At 40.3% G+C, this 17,316-nt stretch overlaps 1 protein-coding gene across 1 annotated transcript; it reads right to left on the reverse strand.

Moving 5' to 3' along the window:
- Positions 1-11,430: 11,430 nt before the first annotated feature.
- On the reverse strand, positions 11,431-15,610 carry irx2a (iroquois homeobox 2a). The gene is made up of 3 exons (XM_085918812.1): positions 15,371-15,610; positions 14,107-14,512; positions 11,431-13,463 (listed from the first exon to the last, which is right to left on the reverse strand). The coding sequence occupies exons 1-3, from the start codon at positions 15,608-15,610 to the stop codon at positions 12,598-12,600; spliced, it is 1,512 nt and encodes a 503-aa protein (XP_085774938.1). The 3' UTR covers positions 11,431-12,597.
- Positions 15,611-17,316: the final 1,706 nt, after the last annotated feature.

Raw genomic sequence — 17,316 nt, forward strand, 5'->3', positions numbered from 1 at the left:
ATTATTATGACCAGTGTTCTTTATTTGTTGCCTATGACTTATTTAGATGTTTTGCAATGTGACTTTTGGTCCCATAGAAATGTTGACTTGTCCCAGTTAGTCTTGTCTGTCTAGAAGAAATAATACAATTATTTCCATTGTTGACAGTTGTACAGAAAAATTAACATATATAAATCAGGTCTGTTTGTGTTTTGTTTCTTTTATTTGGGAGTTTTGACATCACATTAGTGCAGATAATTTTCAGTTTCCTATGTTGTGATTCTGTTGTGGTTTGTTTTCCCGTCTTCCCAGTCTACACATTTTGTCTTTGCCTTTCTCCCCCTTGTGTACCATATCTCTCCTAATGCTTTTTGTACCTGCACGCCACTACAAAAAATACAAACAACCCCTGAAACATGACATAATAAACGGAGCATGAAAGGATACAGTGGTCTGCCTGCCATCATCACCAACTAGTTGACTGCACCACTTTTCAGTCAGTAAACCCTCTTAATTATACCTCACTGTTCCCTTCCACTGTTGTCCCTTGGTCTCCCTAGTGTTTCCTTTGATTATCTTTCTGTTTGCCCTTCAATATTACCTTTACCTCTCAAATAGACTCGGATTCTTCTTTTCTGGTGGTGCAAATCTTAAGGCCACCATCAGACTCTCCTCTTTCATTCCGGCACTTAGCTTGAAATGATTCCTTAAAAAAACGTTTAAAATAAAAGTGCTATTTATACGTGGCACCTTGCCCTTATTCTGATTCTTCTCACTGTACTGTAATTGCATATCTGATCGGAGTTAGTGATAACAAGGAGGAAAGGAAAATAGAGTGTTTTGATGGGAGTGATTGGCGGGCATCACTACATCAGATGATCAATCACACTGACAAGTCTAAACTCACTGAATGGAATGAAGATGAGACGGACTGTTTGAAAAATCCAAGTGTTTCTCTCCCTGATGTTTATCACTCTTTTCCTGTCACGGCTTTTCTCCGTTTTCCTACCTTTTTTTTCTTTTTGTCATTCACTGACAACAGCATATCCTAATCCTAATAGTAAGATATTTGTTTGTGTTGCATTTACTTCACAATATTTACAGTATATTTAATCAAGTTGGTTTAATTGAATATTCTTATTTTCTATCTTTTTTTTCTTCTTTGTTTGGGGGGGGGGGGGCTTCATTAACACGTCCTCTACCAGTATTAGAATTTGTTGGTGTCTGGCATGTTCTGATCCTTCATAAAGTTTAATAGAATGCTTGTACTTTTGGTGTGATCTGAAAAACAAACTACTAGAAACATTTTAACTGGCTCTCATTCTTTCATCCTTTGCAGAGTTATAATGACTTGCTTGAAGATAACCCAAGAAGAAGGCAAGCAGGCTTCTCTGTCATTTTTAGATCTGTCAAATTAAAATAGAGGAATTTAGGGGAAAGGAATATGTCTGTTTCTGAAGCAAAAGACAAAGTTTGTCTCATCAGAGTGAGTGAATTAAATGAGTATGTTTTAATGGTATTTCTGGGCAAGGCTCATGGCTGACTGCTGGGAGTCTCATACAGCTCTCAGTATGATGACCAACTGAGCAGTAAATTAATTAATCATCATTTTATGCCTCATCAAGCACATTGCCTGCTCATCTCCACGGGAGCCCGTCCCAATTACCAAACAGTGGAGATGATTGTTTTAGCGGTGTTATAAGAGTGAGTAAGACAGAAGAAGATGAGGTGAAAATGGAGGTAAGACGTAAAAAAAAATAGTGTTTAATAGGTTCAAATTGCGAAGTCATACTATTAAGGAGTATGCGTGTGTGTTGTAGTTTATAGTTGTTTTTTGTGAGGAAGATAAAGACCGTATGAGCAAGGGCAAGCGTCTGACAAGCTAATAAACATGTCATCTGTCTGTGTCAAAAGACAACGGGACTGCAGACCTGTGAGGGAGTCACTGGCCAAGATGGGTAAAAAAAAAAAAAAGGTGAAATTTGAGGACAGTCAATTTGGATTAACAAAAGAGAGATTTGCAAACTGGGCATTTATTTATTAAGTCTTGTATCCTTCTCCGAAGAAATATCAAAGTTTACTTGTCCTCAGCATCATGCTGGGCAACAGGAAGAGCTGCTCTACTTTCCCAAGGCTAAAACCAGTCACTATAAGGTGAAACAGAAGACTTCACAATAAAAGCTGGTGTTACTGGTCCCAGGTTAATATGAGAAATGAGTTCATTAAAAAAAAGCCCGATTGTCACTACACATTTTAGTAATGGGTGACAGAAAGGCAGACAAGATGTCATTGTGGCAGTGCAGCCAGGAGGAAGCCAGCAGCCATGCCAGGGGCAGGGACGAAGGGATGGATAAGCAGATGTTGTTCATCACCCAAGGGTGATGGGGGTCGCTTGTGCGGAGGTGGAAAATGATTGTCAATGAGCGAGCCTGCACATGAGTATGCGTGCTTGCATGCATGTGATAATGTGCGTGCTCAAGTTCACACTACCCTGGTTGTGTCAGTGGGTTTTGTAGCATCCACAGCAGGCTTTAAGGGGAAGCTCATGCAAAAGGCAGTTGGCAAGGTGGGCCAAAACAACAAAGGTAACCTTGTCCACAGAAGTGAGTACAATCACTTGTGGAGGAGCACCTTATGATGTGAGTTAGTTGTCATTGCAGTTTAAAATGCATGAATAAAATACATTATTCCTGACTAATTATTGAATTAAAATATTCAAAGTTGTAAATTTTACAGTCCATGTTCTCCATTTATGACCAGTGCACCTCTTGTTTCCAGCTCCAAGCAACAAATATAAAGTAGAATATGGCCCATTGTCCACATTATTGTAATACTTCTAAAACTAGAGCTGTCTAGAATTGACTTATCACAAAGGAATACAAACAAAAAATCCAGTGTTACTGAAAGGTTTGATGTTTGTAGTGGACTGTTTCCCTGCAGCCACATCCTATGAATTGGCTTCAGTGGTTAAACTTATATTTTATGGTGGAGTCTACAAAGTTAATAAAATCAAATTTATGGGACTGGAAATATTGTTTAAATTTGAAACATTCATTTACAGAGAGAAATAATGATTAATTATATGGTCTATTCAGTAGACTATCTCCGACAAATCACGGAAAGTTGAAACCATGACTGTTGGTTAATTGATAGTATTAAAGCTTTGGCTTTGTGTAAGATCTTCAAATGGACAGGTAATCATGTGTAATGAGTGTATTCAAACAGATTTCATTCATTCTTGATCATCTCAAGCGCATCAAATAAAATTTCAAAAACATTTTCCCATTCCAGTTCTATGGTGTCGTTCCTCTAAAGCTTCATAAGTGCTTGTTTCAAACCCCTGAGTAGCAACCTGACCTTCGTCAAAACCAATAGATCAAGAAAGTGCTTGAAACCCACATCTACTGAACGTTACGTGGCATCAAAGAAAATCAGGATGAGCTAGGGAAAAAAAATGGCAGCTGACACTTCACTAATTGGCCATTTTTGATTTTACGAAGCTTCTCACATCTTCAAACTGACAAATTGTGCTTTAGTCGTCACTTTTCTACCCACAAGAAATGCATACACGGTGAAGAGGTGAAAAAATGTATCTTCACCATCTGGAATTATCTTTCGATCAAATATCCTGGTCAGTGCTTGGCTGTAAAGGTGTTCAGGTGAGAAGGTTATCAAAGTGTGGGTATAAGGCAATGTTTAACACTGTCCAAATGGCCTTTGGAAGGATTACTGTCTGATTTTCTCTTACTTGTTTGAAATTAATTTTAAATATATTTTCAATTAATAAACATATTATAATGCATCAAATGTACAGATTCATTCATTATGAACTTTGACCTGTTCAACCCAATTAATGTGACCGTGTAATACATATTTAAAAAGAAGAACACCACACTGTTGGGGGTGGCTGAAGATGAAAGCTGGATGCTGACGACATAAAGGAACATTAATTATATATGATGCAACATTAGCAAATGAGAGACACCAATATGATGAACTTAAACAAAGGCGTTCCTCTGCCCGTTAATCGGCCCTGATGGTTAATGAAGTTTTAATTTACACCCAATCAGATCTTGTAAGGCATGCTCATTTGCCTCAGACTGTTTGGAGAGACAGGGGCGAAACAGGGCCTCCTAAGAGACTTCCACTGCACTCTAATCCATGTTCCCGAGTCTTGGCTCCTTTTTTATTGTCATTCCAATGTGCACTTGAAAGACAGTTCTTACCGAATTGTTTTTATGTTAAATTATCTTTCTTACAAGGTTAGTTGAAGACATTATGATTGGATGGGCACGTCCTTGATAATAAAATATATTAAACCATAAAAGGAACAGACGGACATTTATTAGCACCAATAAGATGATGAACCAATTATTAATTGCAGTGATAATTCTTACATGAATCTCTCATTTGACTGTTAATCAGTGATAGCTTGGGACGCTTGGAGGCTGCCCTCTCTCTCAGTTGAGTCAGCCAAAAAATAAATAAACAATGAAAATTAAATCTTATAAAAGAAATACTTTAAATTGTGTCTGTGTTCAATGAGTAGGATACATAGTGTGTATTCATTAATGTATAAAGTTGATTTGTAAAATAAATACTGTATTTTTATTAGGAATAAAGTTTATTTATATCTCTGGAATCTGAATAAGCGGTTCGAAAAATGGATGGATAAATGTATTTGAAATTGGCAAAATATATAGTCTGAATAAAAACAAAAGTGACTCCAAGGCATGTGATTTCCATTATGATTTCTAGATAATTGATTTGCTCTTTTGATCCCGCTTGATATTGGTATCCTCTCAAATGCTGATGTTGGGGATCATATGAGTTACATCTCTCACAGACAGAATGCCTTGACCGCATATTTTCTCATGAGCGGGAATTCAGCCCGAGTGGTGTGAAATCTATGACTTGTAAAAGCAGCACCATCAGCTGTGCTCTTCATTCACATATTGTAGTATGTATAGTCGACTCAAACACAGCAGGAGGAAAAAAAGATAGAAGATTATAGTGAAGTTGAGTGCAACAAGGTCAGATTCCTGTACAGATAACGTCACCCGCAAAATGTGTTTTGCAAGGAATCTTTGAGATGTGTGCTGGTGAAGAAGACAGCTTGTCAAATGGAATGAAAAACTACAGTTGGTGATTTAATAAGTGTTTTGGGAAGAGGAAACTTTTCCCAGACTGTATGCTACGACTGTACTTCTCGTCTAGAAAATTGATATTTGAATAAATTGTTTGAATAAATATCTTCAATATATTATATCATATTGTATCATATCTATATTGTATCTCATGTCAGATGTCATATCATATATATCATATATCATATTGTATCTCATGTCAGATGTCATATCAGCTATATCATATATCATATTGTATTTCATATCCATCCATTCATCTCTTTTCTGTACCACTTGCCCCCACGGGAGTCGCGGACGTGCTGGAGCCTATCTCAGCAGTCATCGGCCAGTAGGCCCTCACCCTGAACTGATTTGCCAGCCACTCACACCTACGGGCAATTTGGCGTGCTCAATCTATATTCAGGCCTACCATGCATGTTTTGGGGATGTGGGAGGAAACCGGAGTGCCCGGTGAAAACCCACGCAGGCACGGGGAGAAATGGCAAACTCCACACAGGGAGGGGCGGAGGTGGACTCAAACCCTCACCCTCTTAACTGCAACTGACTGTTATCCCTGTGCTTGCGTGGGCTGAGCACTCCGAATTGCCCATAGGTGTGAGTGCGAGTGTGAATGGTTGTTCGTACCTGTGTGCCCTGCGATTGGCTGGCAACCACTTCAGGGTGTCCCCCGCCTATTGCCCGATGGCGAATGGGATATGCTCCATCTAGCATGCCCGTGACCCCTGTGGGAACAAGCAGTACAGATAATGGATGGATGGATAATATATCGGTTTTGATCACATGATAATTCTTGAAGGAAAAAAAGGAGGGTGACAATATTTTCTAGCAGAGGTACAATAAATGCATGCATATGCATAGGTGGTATGTCTCCCCTCTGAATAAGAATTCCTGAGCTACACTGGAGCCATCTGGTTGCTGGAGAGTATTCTGCATAGAACACACACTTTTTTTGCAGGTGCATGCTTGGTGCATATTCACACCCATACTGTAAACACAGCCTCATTTAAAAATAAGCACACAGAAGCAACGATAACAGTAGCCTTGTTCCACTTATTTTGTATTTCGTTGTTTTAGGGGTGGTAGTTACGTACTGCAATACTGCTACTGTAACTACTTCCCTATTTTAACATGTTTGTCATCAGCGTAATTGTATTACAATGCAAGCTCAATTCTCTGTAATAGGCGGTTTGCTTGCTTATATATGGATCAACAGTCTCAGCTTTAAAACCCTTGCAGAGCTGGTGTGTGCCTGTTTTTAGTGTAGGCATGCACAGCTGTATGTGTGCATATACGTAGTATGTGTATTTTTCCCCTTCACGTCTACACATTCACATGCAAACAGTCACACCATGCAGTGTGGTTCGATTCAGCTGTGGTAGAATAATGCCGAAGACAGACCAGTCACTGCTGAGGTTTGGGTTTCCCTGTCTCCTCAAAAAAATGTGAGGAAACACACGCACAACATTCCCCACCCCACTCATAAAAAGTCTACGTACACATCCACTCTGGGCCACACACGCAAGCACACACACACACACATGCACACAGACACACACACACACACACACACACACACGTACACGCGCGCAAGTCTGCCTGTCTGTCTCCACCTTGTCTTGAGTCATTCTCCAGGAGGCAGCTGGCCTGAATATCTGAGTGCTTTTAATGAATTGAAACTCTTTTGGGTGCAAGTGTTGGCTGATTAAATGCAAAAGGACTAATATTCCATGGTGGGTTGGGAGTCAAAAGAAAGATTGTCCTCAGAGAGGGAGAGATTGAAGATGTCGAGAGAGGAAAGTGTGTTTGGCTCAAAGTGCACCATACCTCTTATCCCTAGCCCCCCTCCCTATATCTCTTGGGGAATAACCCTATTTAGAGCTGGAAGAGTACAGTCAGAGCTTTCGTAGGAGGAACGGAAGGGAGGGAGGAACATTTGCTGGTGGGTGGTGAAAGTGGTGGTAGGGGAGGATTTTTGACTGGAGGATACAGTTTCATTTAGTTTGCAATGGAGACACAATATGTAAGTCAGACCTCCAAGAAACACTATATTGCATTTGCACATTTAAAAGCCATTGAATAATCCATTTGACAGTTTTTCCCCTCCAGTTATTTTAGTTAAAATCAATAGGTGTTGCACGAGTTGTTTTTTTCCAATCGGCTTTGTATGTAATATATATATATATATATATATATATATATATATATATATATATATATATATATATATATATATATATATATATGTTTGCATTAAATGCAGTATGATGCAGTATGCAGTAGTTCATTATACCGTTTTGAGAACATAGCTTATAGAGTGAGAGCTCTCAATTTAAGTGAAAAGTCATGGCACTAAAGAGTTGGCTCTAAGCAAAGCTTTATTTAATTAACCTGACAGATACTATTTAACATTAATCACTTCCCCATGTGCCTTACATCTTACGTGAAGGAGAGGAAGGGGGGCAGGGTACATGGTGGGATGGGAAGCTGGGCTACACTGGTAGTTCTACGCAGACATGTTAAGCTCATTTATAAAACACTTGAGATAGATAGGAAGAGAAAATGACATTTCACTTGTCTGTTTCAGTCGGCTGTTGGACTCACTAATCTAAAAGCTGTCAATTTGCAATCCAGCTCGGAGGGCAAGCTGCATGTTAACCGCACTTGACACGTATCATAGTGAGCACAGTTATGTTCCTGTGCATTTGCGTGAAACACATGCAATCAGAAGTCTTCTGATATGCTACAATAAAAAAAATTTGATTTTAGCATAGCACAGAAATAAAACAAAACAATCTACAGTCATTAATAGGCCATTTATTCAATATTCTTGATATCCAGCTTTAAGTCCTTTAACTATGCTCTAGCTCCTCACTAGGTTTGATTTTCTCCGGAGTGTGCATATTCTCCCCGTGCTTGTGTGGGTTTTGTCCACATTCCTCTCACATTCCAAAAACATGCATGTTAGGCCGATTAACCACTCCAAATTGTCCGTAGGTGTATTTGTGAGTGTGAATGGTTGGTTGTCTATGTTTGCTCTGATTGGCTGGGTTCATGGTGTCCCACGCCTACTGCCCGAAGTCAGCTGGGATAGGCCCTTGTGAGGATAGAACGGTTCAGGAAATGAATGGACAGATGCTTTATGTCCTGCTACTATGCAAATAGTTTGCCTGAAACATCCTTATGAGTAATAAAACACCATAATAGTATTGACAAAGTATAAAAAGACACTTTACAGATGGACTGACGGGTGTGCAATGATAGACATTTACTCAATGACTTAATTTTATGTGTTTGGCACCACCTCACCTTTTACCACTACCTTTGGGAGAGTTTTCCTGTCCATCCAGTTTTCCTCTGATTTATGGCCCAAAGGTTCAGTGCACTACCCTGAAGTGTTTACTCACCACAGGCATTAAATATAACTGTCAATTAGTGGTGGAAGTCTGGTCTTCTAATGGCCTTGTTTGAGCGGTTTCAGTACTCGTGAATTTGTGTGTGTGCATGCGTGCGTTTGTGAATACGTGTCAGTGTGGGTGCGTGTGACATGCAAGTATGGAAGGCTACATGTTTATATACATATCTGAAAGCTTGTGTGTCAGAATGTGCACTTCTTACTCCCCTTGATCATCTTTTTGTGAATATTTGGGTTGACACTTTTATGAGAGGACAAGACCTCAAACTCATTTTTAAAGTCCCTCATCTACTTTGATGTGCACTATTAAACACATCTGTAACAGATTTTTTTGCCACTTGTTTTGCAGACTCTCACCCACCCCTGCATTAGTTCCACTTCTGCACATAAGTCCTATAAAAGGTGAAATATATAGGGATAGCATGGTGACCGAGTGGTTAGCGGATTCTACAGACAATAAAACAGTCCTCTCTGTCCATATATAAAGTATAGAAAATGAATGAATGATTGTTTGACAGCATATAAAGGTTTCCCATGGGTTTTAACTGATCTGACTTGCTTTTTCGGTGAAGAATCATTTTTATTGATATAATAATATACTACATGATGACTGTTGTTTTGAAAACACATTTCAATGTGTGTCATTTACTGCTGAGGAACAAGTACGTATAAGCAACACTACATATATTTTTGCTATGTTGGTGATAAGATGATTTATGTTTTCATATTTTGCCTTCAAAACACTTGTTTTGTAATGTAGGAGGAAACTTGAGTACCCAGCGAATTCCCTCTAACACGGATGAACATAGAAATTCTACATATGAAGGCTAGAGCCCGTATTCAAACCCATGATCTTTGAACTCTGAGGCGGATGTGTCAACCAGTTGGCCACTATGTCCCTTTTCATGCAAGAAAATTGCTATATGTGATATATAGCAACATTCCACGCACCCAAAAATGTGTCATAGAATAAAAACGTTTTCGAGTGACTAAAATTGTTTGTGTCAATGAAAATGTGCCTGGACTAAGTTCCCCTTGGAATATTATTACACATTGCTCTAATTCAATATGCCAACTTGAGCCACCGAAAATTATTATACAACGTTCAAGTGGAATATGTTGTTGCTGTAATAATACTTGTCGGCCGATTGGTACACAGGTGAGCATCAGAGATTAATGTCTTAAGCATTTTAGAGGAGAAAGGGTTGATGGAAGATAAAAGCATACAAAGAGCTCATAAATTATCTGCATATATGAGCTGCTTATTTGATTAACGATAAGGGAAATGAGTCCACTTGTTCTACAGTCTACACTCGCATGAAACCATGAGCACTCAGATAACATCTATTTAGCTCTCAATGACAACTCGTCATTAGTATGGATGAACACACTCTCTGGTAAACTATATGATAGCATTATAATGTTTGATATGCACGGGTAGGATTCAAGGAATATTTAGATGAATTGTTCCCTTTCGCTAAAACAAAGGTGAATCGCTCTTACATTTTCAAGCCTTGGCAGGGCACTAAATTGTCTGTTTTGCCCTGGCCTTAAAGATCAATGTGAACTGACTCAAGGTCAAACTGGGTTCTTCTGCAAATAGTTTCTTGAAAAGGAAACAGAGGAGCCTCTGTGCAATTGTGACTAATTGTGACATAAATTCACAACAGACTTCACAGCTTGAGCTCTGTTATGTGCAATGAATGCCTTGCTCCCATTTTCACCTGCCACTGCTCCCAATCAAACACGGGGGCAGGGTAGGAGTCTCATTTCATGTGTTCAAAGGCGACCGGTGGCGAGACATTTTTTACAGTAACAATAACTATCTTTATTGGGAACAAATGTTGACATTTGGAGGTAGCGGCAGTAATTTGGAGAAAGAACGGGAGTGGGTGAGTAAAAGGTGGACTCCCTATTTACTCTGTAAAGTACCTCTGGTGTTAAATCTTAAGTCCCCAATGGAGCCCACCTGACAATAAAGCATACATTCAAATAAAGCATCACATTATGAAACCATTTAGACTGAAGTAAGAGAAGTAAAATATTGTCATTTTTTCCACCACCAAACCCAAATATTACAGCAATGAGAGGGATTAGTGTGATTTCGACTATCCTCAAATTCAAAATACACAATTAGCCCTTAAACTGCAGCAATGAGCTTTGTATTTCAAAATGATAGAAAGTTGAGATTGACTTCAACGTAGACACGTAAGAAATATGTTTTTCGTCCCTAAAGTGCTTAATTAGCTGAGGCCGAGAACAGGCCATTTTAAACAGCCATGATGAGAAGCAGAGGAAAGCCTGTCCTATTAGGACCCATCACACAGCCCATTGGAGCTGGCAGATGTTGAGATAGAGTCTTATGGATCGCTCAGTGCCATGTAGTTATAATGAAGCAGGCAGGGCAGACCCACCCTGCATGAACTCGTCTAAAAAAGCTCGAGGGAAGAGTCCCACTGGGAGTAACGTCTGATGTGTCCCACGGTGGCTTTATTAATCACATGTTCAAATAAATGTGCAAAAGGGGAAAAAGAGAATGGTGCTAATGGACGGACGAATAGATGGACAGAGACAGAAGGATGGACAAACAGATATAGATAAGATAGATAAGATAGATAAATAGATGAATAGATAAATAGATAGATAGAGAGATAAATAGACAGAGAGATAGAGAGATAGAGAGATAGAGTGATAGAGTGATAATTGAGTGATAGAATAAAAGGACTCTTGAAAATATAGCAGTTGGGAAAACAGTTTAATATTTCCTATACTTTGAATTGCCACAAGCACAGTATTCCGCCAGCGCCCGTTTTCATTTCTATTTACATTAAAATGTATAAATTATCAGGAGTAGGCCTAATCCTCGTAAGATTGTGTTGCTTGTCCCAAATAAAAACTGTTTATATATCTATATATATTTATACTGTATATATTTACAGAAAAAACAGACGACAGATGTCAGTTTTTGTTCACTGATTTTTGCAATACAACTTGCATAAATTATAGGCATAATTTCGCCATTATTTAAAAAAATAAATATCAAATGTAGGCTTTTCCACTTTGAAATCCACACAGGTTCTCTTCTGGCTCGTTCTTTGCATTAATGTTTAAAAAAAGGTTGGACAAAAAAGCCAAATAATGTTTTCACACATAAATACAATGTACTGAAATAGCAAACCAAAAGAAACCTGAGAAATAACATCATCACATATGTTGGGAAAACTGAAAAACAGTGAGCACAGGTCTAATAATAATATTGCATACAATAAAGTGACTGCAAAGCATATTAAACATATCAACAACATATTGAATGTGTGCGCTGTCAAGTGGGTCAAGGCCAGCAGCTTCAAAAAGTCCGGCAATATGGTGGCACTGGAGACCTTTAGTGTGAGCCAAAACGTGGACACGCCACTAAAATGTGGTGTCCACTCTGCCTTTTAAACTCAAAGCAATTGTGACACCTACCTGCAGAAGATGGAAATAAATAAGAAAGGCTGCGGGACAGTCATAATTTCCGCCCAAAAAATTACACTTGGGGAGTCCAGAGTAAAATTCCCAAATCATACCATGCTTATGAAGTCGGTTGAAAGACATAATTTGCATATATGCAAGTGTTGGATCATCGTCGATGGCAACCAGTAAGATAAATGCACCGTCCCCAAGTTTGATCGGACTCACTTGTTGCACGTGAGCACATATTGACGTGGTTATATTTGTCGTTAGTTTGAGTCATTAACTAAGTGCACGCTGCACGCACATTTCAACCCGAACAAATGAAACCATCAAAATATATCGTGTATTTTTTTCTGCAAACTGTATTTTAATTGGCTTCCAATACGTCGTTCAAATTTACTCCCAAATAAAACAAGCGTGTTTTTTTGCGTTTCTCGTGCTCAATGAAAAAGGAAATTTATAATGAGAAAGTAATGATCTTCTCAGTGAGAACACTGGTTAAAAAAAAAAAGTGGTGTGTCATTCACAAACAAGTGAGCTATGTCTTCTCTCAGCTTTTGTGTGTTTAAAATACAATCTAAAGATGCCTCACTTCCTCACTATCAATTACGTGCCCTTCTTTGCCTCCAAATTTGCCGATCTGTAATGCGCTTTTTGATATTGCTCAACACCACTAAGAGTCTGGTTTGAGTTTATTTTAAGCAGGGGCGAGTCGGGTCTGAGTTGTTTCGGCTGCGCGCCGGCCTCCGGAGAGCCCTGGTGGGAGCCGAGACCCTCGCTGGCTGCGGCAGCTGCAGCGGCTGCAGCGGCGGCTGCTGCAGCCAGACTTACCCCGGAGGAGTTGGAGTAGCGCAGTATGCTTTGGCCCTGCAATGGGCTAAAGTTGCCGTAGTTTGTGTAATTGCTATAAAAGGGCGAAGTGTAATAAATAGGTCTTCCGATGAGGGAGGGGGTCGCGTAGAGAGAGGGTGAAGTGGCAGACGGGGAGGCTGTGGAGGGAGTCGGGGGAGTCAGAAGTCCCCCGTTGATAGAAGAGGAGGAGGGGCAGTTTTGTTGCCCTTGTTGCTGCTTTGGGTCTGAGGTAGCAATCTCCGCGAGTGACCACAATTTGGGTTTGGGGTTCTGAGAAGCCCCCGTGGAGGGTCTACTTTCAATGCAAGACTTATTGGCATTAATGGTGTTGCACATGCCGAGGCTCCGAGCAAAATCCTCACGTTGGAGATGTTGCAGGCGATGAAGGTGATGGTGCTGATGAGTGAAAACCGGCGCTTCGACTCCCATCAGAGGCGAGGTTGTGACCGATTTGGGGGAGAGCTGAAAGCGAGAGGCGTGGTTCTGCTCCTCCACGTCATCTTCACATTTGTCCCGTGCCTGATCAGAGCCCAAATCTCCCACCCGACACACCACCTTTTCCACGTCTGACTCGGTAGAACACGAGTGGTCTGTCAGAGTGTCCACTTGCAAACTAATACCTGTGAACAAAGTGATCGGAAAAAAGGAATGAAAACGTGAAGCATCGATTGTCGTAGTTGAAATCAATAAAGATGATCGCAGGCAATGTAATCAATGCAATCATTAAATGCCACGTGGCTTATAATTGTTCATTTTTACAGTGCATTTTGTATTATTATTATTTTTTATGTTCTTAAGAGTCAAGTTTTTCTTGCAGTATTTTTGAGTCGGCTATTTCAATGATTTTACCGAATTAACGGGTGTATTTATTTGTATTTTCACATGCATATATTAATATAAATTGACGTCAATGAGTTATCAATCTTAGTCCATTTCGTTTTAATCAACTGTCAGGTTAATTTGTTAGCTTTAAATAACGCATATTATTATCATCATAATTTATGACAAATATAATTTAATGTCACGTTCTGAATAGTCCAATATCTATTTTTTTTTCAATATGTGTAACGTAAATAAATCCTGAATTTCTCGACGGATGACAAAGTTACTTAAATGATGGTGTCAATTAATTGGCCACCGAATCAGATTTCTGCGCTCAAAATATTTTGAGAAATAATTCAGTCATTTTATTCTTATTTTTAAAAGTGGAAATGATTTGTGTTGTTGTCCGAGTCCAATAGGTGCACGTGTTGTCCAGCCCACCTTCATCCTCGGCCGAAGCCTCGCTGTTATCCAAGTTCTTTTCGGATCGCTCCACATCCTTCCTCTCGCCGTCGCCATCCTCCTCATCCTCGTCCTCGCTCTTATTCCTGGGCGCCCATGTCATCTTGTTCTCCTTCTTCAGTCTCCTCCTGGCGTTGGCGAACCAAGTGGAGACCTGAGTCAGCGTCATCTTGGTGATGATGGCCAACATGATCTTCTCCCCTTTGGTAGGGTAAGGATTCTTTCTGTGCTCCTGCAGCCAGGCCTTCAGGGTGGCCGTGGCGTCCCGAGTGGCGTTCTTGCGGTAAGCCGGGTCGTTGAGCTGATAGGGGTACCCCGGACTCCCGTAGGGGTGATAACTTAACGCACCCGCCATGCCTGTCGTGTGTGTCTCATATGGAGAACTCTGAAGAAGAGGGGAGGGGGAGTTTTAAATTAAAATTTTTATTTTTCCAACACAACTGCGCGACGACTATCCATTGTCTTATTTAATGCAAAACGTGACGCAAAGCTGAAAACTAACAGTTTTACTAGGTCATTACCAATTATCGGAAAAAAATCAAGTATCATCTTAATTAGCTCGGTTATTAATCAATGCCTTATAAATGAATAAATACATAAATAGATCAATAAACAAATAGTTATTAACATTGTATCTATTTGTAATGTTTCACCATGTATGATAGTTACTTAAACATCACAGGAAAATTGGAAAATCATTTTACTTACATTTCATAAATAAATGTTCACGCTAACAAGTATAAATATATGTATGATTTTATTTATTAATCGCTGTTAAAGCGCTTCGAGGGGCAAGCCTTATTTCACTCTCCAGTAAAATATCAACATCTCTCGTCCCAGTATGGTTTTAACGACTTCTAATAGCTGCCGATCCAGAAAGTGCGTTTGGTTGCTTTGTATTAATTTCCTCCGACCCATAAATTCACTGCTGGGAGAGGAAAGCTTAAATGAATACCCTCGCTGGGTATTCAGTTTTACATAATTAGCTGCGCATTGACTGTTAAGCCAGTGCAACTCGCAACCATGCTTTAAATTCCCATTTAAAATTAATATGCCGCTGATTTGAATGTTAGGACACTACCACGTAGTATCCCGAACCTAACTGATAAGTTCCCTTATAATAATGGAAGGAAGTGTTAAGTCAACAAATAAAATAAAATAAAACCTGCCCCAATGCGCACTTTTGGATCATCTGCATCCGCGTGCCTCTCTTGAACAATCACAATATCAAGATATATTTTACCATGTACGATGGGAATCCCGTGGCAGGGTCCGTGGAGTATGACAGCGGACTGGAAAAGCCTGAGCTGGCCGAGGCGGAAAAAGCCGCCGATCCAGGGTACGGACTAAATGCCGAGCCGGAAGACGACCTCGCCAGATCTTCATTCCGTGGAGCAGCCAGAGCCGAGGCCCCATAAGCCGGACACGAATACAGAGCCAGCGAGCCCGGGGGCTGGTAGAGGTAACCCTGAGGATAAGACATTGGTGCGCGTGGGGGTAGACAGCCGATCCAAACGAGTTAGGAGGGGAAAAGGCGCACAAGGGGAAGGGGGAATGCGCACAGGGCGGGTAACAATCGACTCAATAACCAGCGGTGCAAACAGTCACATCAGACAGTGAAATAATTGAACCCCCCCCCCCAAAAAAAAGTCTTCCCTCCAAAGCCCCCTTTGTGGCAAAACACCGTAAGGTTTGTCAAAGAGCCCAATAGAGGCTGGGTGGCGTGCGTCTTGATCCCCTAGCGTCCGGTGTTTTTCGTACGCAGCGCTATGTGAGGAGTTGGAAGGGAAGGAGCCGATGGAGTTGGACACACACACATGCGCGCGCGCACACATATACACACGCTGCATTGGGGGGGAACTGGAGCTGTCACTCCGGCTCATCTGAATATCCAACCCGCCCCCTTTTGCCTCGAAAAGAGTCTCGGAACAAAAAAAAAAGTGCCCACTGCAAGAAATGCAGGGCTACAGCCAGCATGTGGTCTGTGCTCTTTCTCGGAATTTACTTTTTGTCTTAAACAAAACCAGACATACCTCAATTTGTTAATGCAAACCAGGTGATCCACAGTTGGGAAAAGAAACGGAGGCACATAAACATGTTTTGATTTTTTGAAATTATTATCATACCCAATTTTTAGAATAACACGTTTTAATATAGACTAACTGTTTTCACCACAGGCCTTTTAAACAAAACTTTGAACACAATTTAAACGAGTTGTCTTGCTCTATTGTTTACTCAGTCCGATAGTCTGCAGGATTCAAACTAATCCACATTTATCTTAATTGACACTGAGAACTACAAGTAAGAGAGAGCGCGCGCGCGCGTCAGCGAGTGAAAGGCGGTGTTAATGGCAGATAAGCTATAAAATGAAAAGTTGCAGCTGGTCCACGTACACGCACGTCCAGTGCGTGCCATGTCCAGTGCGTGCGCGTCTCTTGAGTATTGTGCAATAGGGAGGCGTCCCTGCGTTCATAGCTCCTCCATTTGTTCTATATTTTCAGTCTCATGTCATGTCAGTTTCAGCATAATCACAAATGATGCATTTATTAGTAGAAGTGTTTTAGAATTGTTTAACAAGTTCTTTTCATCATCCAATCGTATGTGCAAAATGTCACAAAAGTTTTTGCGCACTACATCTTTTGTGTGTGAGTGCGTGCGCGTTCATGCCTGCATTAGTGTATGAGCGCTTTGAACTTGCACACGCGGAAATTAAATATTTCCTCGTCGTTTATTATTGTGATTAAAGGCATTATGACCTCTGTGGGAGATGTAACCTGAGGCAGCCTCGGACAGCACTCAAGGTGGCAACTAACTAATGAAGAGAGTGGCCAAGCAGTCTTCCTCATCAGTATTCATCCATCAGGTACTTGTCCCCCCCAGTGCATTGTGGTCTAGCAGACTTGTAAACAGCAAACAGCCGTTATTTAAATATATACAGTGCAGTTTGCCTGCTGGCAACAATGACAAGTAACTCTCGAACACAAAGCTTCTACTACAATGAACGAAAAGTACACTATAAGAGAAATCATTAAATACTACTCACACAAAGCCGTGTTTCATTATATTATGCACAAAGGACAAAATTAAGGGTGTAGCCTAATTTCTGTCTACATTAATGCACTAAAGTAGGACTAATTGTTGCACACAAAGGTAGATGGGGCTACCACACCACAAAATTGACGATTGCGG

This window comes from Syngnathus leptorhynchus, chromosome 8 (genome assembly GCF_054491065.1).
Source record: "Syngnathus leptorhynchus isolate UIUO chromosome 8, UIUO_Slep, whole genome shotgun sequence".
NCBI lineage: Eukaryota > Metazoa > Chordata > Actinopteri > Syngnathiformes > Syngnathidae > Syngnathus > Syngnathus leptorhynchus.

Coding starts and splice junctions, on each gene's coding strand:
- irx2a (XM_085918812.1), bottom strand. CDS start 15,610: ATGTCTTATCCTCAGGGTTACCTCTACCAGCCCCCGGGCTCGCTGGCT. Junction 14,513..15,370: donor CGGGATTCCCATCGTACATG/GTAAAATATATC, acceptor CCTCTTCTTCAG/AGTTCTCCATATGAGACACA. Junction 13,464..14,106: donor GGCTTCGGCCGAGGATGAAG/GTGGGCTGGACA, acceptor CTTTGTTCACAG/GTATTAGTTTGCAAGTGGAC.